The sequence below is a fragment of the Alligator sinensis genome, unplaced genomic scaffold, assembly GCF_000455745.1.
Source record: "Alligator sinensis unplaced genomic scaffold, ASM45574v1 scaffold243_1, whole genome shotgun sequence".
In the NCBI taxonomy this organism is placed as follows: Eukaryota; Metazoa; Chordata; order Crocodylia; family Alligatoridae; genus Alligator; species Alligator sinensis.
In genome coordinates, this window is record NW_005841841.1 from 47,007 (window position 1) to 55,880 (window position 8,874).

The following is an 8,874-nucleotide window of genomic DNA, read 5'->3' on the forward strand; positions in this document are numbered from 1 at the left end:
GGCTGCAGCCACTCAAAAATTCGTTGTAGCCCCCCCAACCTCCCTCCTAGCACCGCTGCCACCTGCACCAAGTGCAGCACGGTCCAACCCCACCTGGGAAGAGCCCAGCGCAGACTCCTACCACCATCCTGCAGTGGCAGCCCACCCTTCCCTCTGTGCAGATCCCAGGCACACAGCCCCCATTCCCTCTGGGAGGGCGGGAAAGGGGTGGGGGGAGGGGAAGGTTGTGCCAGGGGGGGAGGAGGGGGGTCACACTCCACCCTGTGTACAGATCTGGGGGCAGTCCCCCATGACCTCCCAGGCTGCATGCCCCCCCACTCAGCCCCCTGCAGATGAGCCATTCACAGGTCCATCCCACGTCCCACCCCAGCTGTGCATGGCCTGTCCCTGTCCTGCTCCCTCCCTCACCACTCCTGCAGCCGTTCATGCTGTCCTGCGAGGGGGGGGGTGCAGCATGTGCCCACCATCTGTTTGCAGCAGAGGCAGCTGCTGTTGTGGGCTGTGCTCTGCACCCTGAGGCCCACTGCAACTGGTCTGGGAGTAGCTCAATGCCACGCATCCCGATGCTGAGCTAAGCCTCACCCCTTGCTCACCCAGCAGTGGGTGCATGTGGTGTCGGGCAGCTTCCGGGCCAGCTGCGCTGGGCTCAGGGCACAAAGCCCAGCCCGCAATGGCAGCCACCTCTGCCACACACAGATGGGGGGGGGGGGGGGGGGCGCCCCCCCCCCCCCAGGGTGTGTACAGTGGCAGGAGACCCCTGCACCCCTGGACATGCCACTGAGGTTCAATCCTCTCACCTCCCCCCGGCCCAGGCCTCACTCATCTTACATCTGCTTCCATACACTGTCCCTCAACATGGGGACATTGATCTGGCCCCTGCCCCATCCCTCCCTCACAGACTAACCTGCTGGGCTGGGGTGGGGGGCGCGTGCATGCATGCAGGCACTCAGTGCCCCCAGCCTCAGATCAACTGCAAGAGGCTCCATGATCGACCAGTCGATCGCAACTGACCAGCTGGTGACCACTGCTCTATGATCAAACGAGACCACAAAAGTGCTAAAAAAGATAAACCCCCATAAAAATGCATTAAAATTCAATGACAATACTGCTTTTCCCTAATTAATTCTTACCCTATAGAACACCATGTATCTGCACTTGCTTCTGATTTATCAATAGATTGCCTATAAGATATAAAGGCATCCTGAACTTTCCCAATACTTGAATAGCACCTGGGAGAAAAGAGAAAGAACTTCTGTAATATTTAACAAAATGATTAATGAAGAAGGCTTGCAATAATGCTAGTATAAATCATGCAAATACATGCTCAGACATGCTTAAAATTTTTTTGCCTATTTGTAAGTTAGACAGAAACCAATTGTCATGAACTTCTCAATCAAAATGACTAATTATTTGTATAACGTAATTAGTTCATTTTTCAGCACCAGCTGCCCACAGTTTAACGTTTTAAATGCCCTCTATATGAAAAATGCCAACATTCAGAATTAATACAATTCTGAAGATGAACCCTTGTTTCACTTGTGGTAACTAACTAGTTAAAATGAACATTACAATACAGATAGCAATAAAGAAAACTAATTGAGTATTTGGGAATAGGCAGCCTACACTGCAACATAAAAAAAGAATAATGTAACCATGTTATGAAAATTAAAATACTATAAAACATAGTCTGTAATTATAACAGTGATATTTTTAAAACTCTACACTACCTCTTTTGTCTTCTTTGGACAACTATATAGTGATAATATTTATAAGTCCTTCCTTGATAAAAATGTTCAACAATAAACAATAAAAAGTATAGTTTTACTGTGTATAAATAGCAACAAACTTAGTGAAAATTCTGATTTTACTATTCTGGATAGTTCCATAATTTAATCACAGCAGTAAGTACATCTAAGAATTTCAAAAGTTGCATGACATGCTAAACAAAAACAAGAGTTAAAAGAACTGAAGGCAACAATTTGGCTACAAGGAGAAATGCTTGTCTTGTCAAAATCAAATGTAAAATAAAAGCAGTGATTTTTTTTTCAAATGAAAAAATAATGTGCTTAAGTTGGCATACAATATGGGTCCACTGTCTATACTGCCTATACTCCATTCTTTGTTTGGACAAGAATTACATATTTTTATACTAAATAGATAAGAAAGGAAAGTTTATACTAGTAAAGAACAGGGGCAAGTATTATCAATGTAATACTCTTCTTGATTGGATAGAAGAGATCTGTTCTCAAGTACACACTCAAGTCACCCTGAAGTTGCAGCCTAGAGAATATAAACCTTATTACTATTAAGCTAATAACTGAATAAAGGGTTATTGCAAGCTGAATTAATCTGCTAAAAACTAGCTTTTATTAAAAAAAAACAATAGAAAGGCATAAAATGAATACTATTTAACTTACAAGGCAATATTACTTTTGCTAAACAGAGTTAATATTAAACATATGGACAAACTATCAAGGCATACAGTTTACAAATAATATATGTATTTAGATAGAGAAAAATAAAGCATTACATATTTTAGTATAAGAGCTTGTGCATGAAAAAGAGGAAAAGAATAATAAAATAATGAAGCTAAATGCAAGCATTTTTGCAGACAACTGCAAGTAAAGAGGGATGATGCAGTTTGATGTGGTACGCAGAGGAAAAGCAAGCAGGGTAGAAACAGGCTACAGCAAACATGCATCTTGGATGACAATAGCTTAAAGTCCAAAGAGTCTCGCACACTTTCACTGATATACATGAAATATTTTCTGCTTACCTATTTTAATGTTTACATTATGTATTATGAACAGTAATTATTTCTATTTCTCAAAAGCACTTATACTTAATTATATTGATAATTTTAGAACAAACAACAAAGCTAGACTTCACTAGCTACAATATTTTTCCTTATTTTTTCAAAGTTAGTGCTGTAACTTGAAGAAAAAGTATTCTTCAATTGAAACTTTCATGATACTTCTTTGTGAATGAGAACACTTATCTGAACGTATTCAGCTCAACCAGTCTCTCAGAACAGGCTTTATTAAGAAAAAGAAAGAACAAAACAGCTTTATACCACAAGTTCTCACCTTCCCAGGAAATACCAGGATTGGCCAGAATTAGGATCTGCCTCTAGAGACTTCTGGAGATACTGAATAGCATAACTTTCCTTGGTTGCTTTGTCTCCTAGCTGATCCACGGTGTGATGCATCCAGCCTACAGAAGAAATAACAAATCACAGAAACCAAGTTCTCAAGTACTTTTTCTTAATTTCCTTTGGTGTCGGTAATATTTGTCCTCTTTAAAAAAAAAAAATAAAAAAAAAAATCAACTGCATACAAGATTACTGATACAGTTTTCAAAAGCTCCTAAATCAGAAAGTGGCCTTAATTTTATTATTGATTGTTGGGTACCCTTTATGCATGTTTTCTTAGTAATCTGTGGAAGTGCTCTTCTGCCAATAACATTACATATATCTATATCTATAAAAATTATTTATAATCGAGTATAATCTACATTCTCTTTACAGAATCTAGCCAAAAATAAAGTCAACTGAAGTTGTCCCTGATTATGCAGGTGTTAATTAACTGTCAACATCTTTACAAGGACAAGGATCCATTACAATTGAATCACAGGAATCTAGGGTTAGAAGCGACCTCAAGCCAACCCTGTTCAAGGCAGAATCACCCCTGTCTAAATCATCCAAAAAAAGTGTTTGCCTAAGTTGCTTTTAAAAACTTCCAAGGATGGAAACTGAATAACCTCTCTAGGTCAAGGACATCAAAGTAGATCCAGCCAGTAAAGTTGCTCTATCTGGCCCTCAATGCTAATAGTAGGCAACTGAAGATGGGAGGTGTGGCCAGAGGGAATGGCATGCTGCAGAATCAGAGCCCTGGTGGGCACGGCAACCGGCAGCAGAAAGGTGAGCAAGGTTTGACACCCAAGGTCACTCTCTGGCCTCTTCATCACTGTCACAACCCTACTTCCTCAGCTGTCAGCCCTGCTGCTGCTGCTGGCATGTGCCTTGTACTGGAGATGCTGATGCAGAACAGGGCACATAGTGGCAACACCAGGTCCACCTCTGGCAAAGGGCATAAGGTGGCAGCTCCAGCTCTAGCATAGAGCAAGCTGCAACATTAGCTCCAGCCCTGGGGCACATGGTGGGGGCTGGAGCTGCCGCTATAGGCCCCATGATGGAGCCGGAGCTTCCACCACCACTGCCATGTGTCCCAAATCAGAGCGGGAGTTGCTGCATGCCCCAGGCTAGGTCTGGCCTGGGAGAAGCCAAGCCCTACAGTCCAGTTCTGGCCTGGGGCACAAAGTGCATATAACATCCCTGCTGTAGGTAATCTCTTCCAGTATTGAACCACTCTCCCGCTAAGAAAGGTATTTCTAACATCCTATCTAAATTTCCCTTGTTGCAATTTAATACTATTGCTCCTTATCCTGTACCTTGCAGCCACAGAAAAGTTTAATCACCATCCACTTTATAATAACCCTTTACATATTTGAAACTTATCAAACTTCTCTTCAGCCTAAGGCTGAACTTCTTCAGTCTAAATCCAGTTTTTAATGTGATGTACTAGATTCCTTTTACTTCCCCAATTCCTTGACACATGGTAGAGTTTTACATGTTTTTTTTTTATAGTGTGTTTCGTGGCTTGTCTGTGAGAGTGCTGGGAGTGGATGATCTTACAAACCTTTTAAACAGCCCTGGCTTGCAAAAGGAGAGTGAATTTGATGATGCAGGGGGCCAAAGCCATAAAAAACACAGAAAATAAGCCTGGAAAATGTTAACTTCTCCCCCTCCCCTCCTTTCGCTCACTCACACAAGTGCTTTTTCAGTTGCTTTGGACATTACTACTATTGTCCCTGTTAGGTAAGCCCATAACACAATCTTCAACTTGGTCCCCTAGATCCTCCAAGCCATATTGCATATTTGGAAGATTCTTCCAGCAGAACAGCTCAACAATACAGTTTTCCTCTGCTTCTACACCATCAAAAACTCTTGGCTCAGTCTTTCAACATCTTGGTTATTATATCATCATCTCCTCTGGCCTTGACAAGTATAGTCTTCATTGCTGACTTGCTACATTTTTTAAACCTTTAGTTGCCACTTTGCACCTTTGAGGGGTCCTTGCAGTCCTCCCCAAAACATAAGCCCTGGAGTTATGTCTCTATGTAAGACACTTAGTTAAGTGTATTAGCGTGTTGAGTGTGTCTGTCCCTCCCAGTTTAGACACACTATTGTGCCTCACTTCTACTTTACTCTTCAGTGCCTAACTTGTATTTCCAAATGCAAAGCTGAATTTTACACAAGTGTTTCACTCTTGGTTCTTCATTAATCAAGTAAAAAATGTCTTCAAAACCAAAAACATTTGCTTTTGGACATAATCTTTCATCCTTGTATGTCTCCAAACACTTCTGGCCCTTTCCCAAGTCTTCAACCTCTTCCTTGGATCAGCAGTTAACTGCATCTGCTTAGCACAGCCTTACACTAATCTTGCTCCTGCTCCAACTCCTTTTATGCAAATATTTTTACTGGTCTTCCTTTGACTTTTAGCTACTGTTCTTCTCCAGGCAGCAGGTCTTCTCCAAATCTCTGAAGAGACCTAACACACCAGTTTTTCCCATCATCTGACCTTGCCTTTTATTTTCTATGTTGCTTGCTAGGGCTGTGTAAAATTTCAGCAGCTGTTTTGTTTCAGAGGTGTTTCAGGCCATTTCGGCGCCTAAAACACTGAATCCTAATCGAAATGGAAGGCTCTGAAATGTTTCAGAAATGTTTTGGAGAATTTCAGTTTCAGAGCTGGGCTTGAAGGGAACAAAAACTAAGAGGGAAGGGAAAAGTGGGGAGGGAGGACTGCTCTGATATTGACATCTAGCTCCCAGTTCAATTCCACAGCTCTCTGATGGCTTCCCCCAGCTCTCTGATCATTTCCCCGAGTGCTGGGAAGACTGCAGTGCTGCCGCTGGCCCCAGCCTCCAGCAGCAGCCTGCTAAAACCTGGCATACAGATCTGGGGGCCCGTACCCCACGGGAAGAGCTGGGGGAATGATCAGAGAGCTGGGGAAATAGAACCGGGGGCTGGGGTGTCCCTGCCGCACAACTGGCCTCCACAGGGAGCAGAGATCTGCGCCAGGGTATCCTTGCCGCCGCTGCCCACCTCATACAGCCCCACGTCACCAGGGCAGCGCAGGGCGGGCAGCAGCATCGAGGAGACCCACAGTGCTGATCGCTGCTCCCTAGGGAGCCAAGCTGTGCGGCAGGGACCAGAAGGCTTGCTCACCGCTCTGCACTGCTTCCCTGTCCTGAGACCCCAGCATGACAAGCATCAGAGATCCACGCGGGCGTCTCCTCACCTGCACTGAGGGGCAGCAGCCCCCTCTCCTCCCCTGGACGAGCCACCCATGGCCCTGTCCTGCTCCCCGCTGGGACCCTGCAGCCCCCAGCCTGGGTAGGTAGGGCTGTACAAAGCTTCCCTTGAAGCCCGTTAGAAACAGATTCAGCTGAAATGAAACAAGACAGTGATCTGAAACACCAAAATGAATCACTGTCCTCCGAAATGGCCGAATCCAAAATGAAACACAGCTGTTTCACACAGCCCTATAATGCTTGCGTACTAAGTCATATTTCTCAGAGTAATCTCTCTGCAAGTTCCTCTGGCCTATGGCATCTAATATCCTGGGCCTCAGAGGGCTATACTCCCAGAACAAATGCAGTGGGGTACATCTGCATGTAAAGACTAGCACCTTACTATAGGCCCAAATATTTACAATCAAGAGGGGAAACTGTCATCTCTAGTTTACTAGGTAAGTTTACGAGAAGGGTCTGACTAAAAGGATTAGTGAACATTAAGCAAAAATTCAGTCTCAATTGTCAATTATTCAGTACCAATTTTCAAATGGGAAAAAAAGATGAATGGAAGAAGGGCAAACTAACAGTTAAAAAATAAATAAAGAACATGAGAGAAGTGATACAGAATTCATATTGGATCAGACAATTCTGTAAACAGAACCATGACTATAAGTTCCTTGTTTAAACAAAACATCTAAAATATAGATAAGTTAAATATAGCCTGCTCTACCTGTCCAATAAAGCATCTGTCTGGACTAAAGATTATAACTGAATTTTTCCTAGCATGTAAAGTAGGGTTTTAAATTCACTTTTCCTTCTTTAATGGAGATTTAATAATAAACCTTCACAGTAACTTAAAATTAAATAAATAAATAAATAAATAAATAAATATCAGTGGCACCAGCATCTTTTCAGTAATGCTGTCAGTCAATATAAGAGGTAAAAACTAGATCTATAACACCTTTCTGTTAGGGACGCACCAGTAAGGATTTTTTTGGCTGATACCAATGGCTGATTATTAACAAGCCATATCAGCTGATACTGGTCCGATTGCCGATATTCAGCCCAGCAGCTTGAGGAGCTGCATTGGGCTGCTAAGCCTGTGAGGGGGGAAGGGCATGGGGCAAATTGAGAGGGCATGCACACAGCCAGGAGTGCAGACTGGCAGCTTGGAGAGCTGAGTTCTGCTGGTAAGTGGGGGGGGTGGGGAGGGGGGGGGCAGATCGAGGCCCTGACAATGAAGGAGGGAGTAGGGCTAGGGCTGGGGTAGGGACAGGCACCACATAACCATGCTGTAGCGCCCCCCCCCGGCAGCCCCTGTCAGCACTGCCAACGCTCGCTGCCCTGAGTGGGTAGCCCAGCCTCACCCTGCACAAAGATCCATGGGGCACATGCCCCCCGCCCCCTCCAATGACGCTCCCAGGCATGCACGCAGTGGTGGGAGCTATCCCATCCCTGTGATTCCCAGATTACCCACTCACAGCTGTCCTGCACCCCACCGCGCCTGTGCAGCACCTGTCCCTGCACCAGTCCCATTCCCTCCCTCACTGTGAGCGCCTCGATCTACCGCCCAGACGCCCCTTCTCCCCCCCCCCACCCCTTTCCCCCCAGACTTACCAGCAGGACACAGCTCTCCAAGCTGCCAGGCTCCACTCCTGGCTGTGTGCATGCTGCAGCTGCGCACATGCACACAGCATGTATCAGCAATATTATTGGCCACATCAGTCAAAATGCCAATTGCCAATACTGCAATTTTCCTTATATCAGTGCCAATATGATATGGACCGATGTATCGGTGCACCTCTACTTTTTACATTGCAGAAAATGAACATGGTAACCCCAAAACAGTGCAATTCAGCTATGCTTAGAGAACATTTTCAAAAACATAAAAGGAGGTGGGATACTAGCTACCTTGCTTCTAAAAACCAACACAGTATCACTAGGGATCTAACTAAATCACACTGAAAATTTCAGTGTCAGGGCAGCTAGGACCTGGAACCAACTAAATTTCACAGTCAGGGCACCTAGGATCTGGAACCAACTTCCAAGGGAAGTGGTGCTGGCTCCTACCTTGGGGTCTTTAAGAGGAGGCTTGACATTTACCTAGCTGGGGTCATTTGAGCCCAGTTTTATCTCCTGCCCAGGGCAGGGGGCTGGACTAGAAGATCTATAAGGTCCCTTCCGACCCTACATCTATGAATCTGTGAAAAAATTGCACTGTGCAATGGCTCCTTTAATCTTGCTCTTTTCACTTTGCACCTACTCTTGCTGCTGATTGACTGAGGGACCCCTGCAGCTTGCTGCCGACTGGCTGGGAGAAAAAAAACCGCGGTTTTATACACGCCACAGTTTTTGCCTCCTAGCTGATCAACAGCAAATGGCAGGGCCACCAAGGCCCCTCTGCCAATCAGTGGTCGGAGGCAAAAACCCATGGTTTTTGCCTCCCAGCTAATCAAGAGCAACCAGCAAGCGGTAGGGCCATGGAGGTCCCAATCAGCAGCCGGGGGGGGGGGGGGGAGG

At 45.0% G+C, this 8,874-nt stretch overlaps 1 protein-coding gene across 7 annotated transcripts in view; it reads right to left on the bottom strand.

Annotated features, from left to right (window-relative positions):
* KDM6A (lysine demethylase 6A) overlaps positions 1–8,874 on the bottom strand; it is a 153,716-nt gene that overhangs the window by 43,890 nt on the left and 100,952 nt on the right. For all 7 annotated transcript variants that reach the window (XR_003094228.1, XR_003094229.1, XM_014520551.2 and 4 more), the window contains 2 exons: positions 3,087–3,213; positions 1,131–1,229 (listed from right to left, as the gene is read on the bottom strand). Coding sequence is in view for 5 of the 7 variants with exons in the window: in XM_025204881.1 (XP_025060666.1) it covers positions 1,131–1,229; positions 3,087–3,213 (226 nt within the window). In the remaining 2 variants the exon portion in view is untranslated. The remainder of the gene's footprint in view (positions 1–1,130; positions 1,230–3,086; positions 3,214–8,874) is intronic.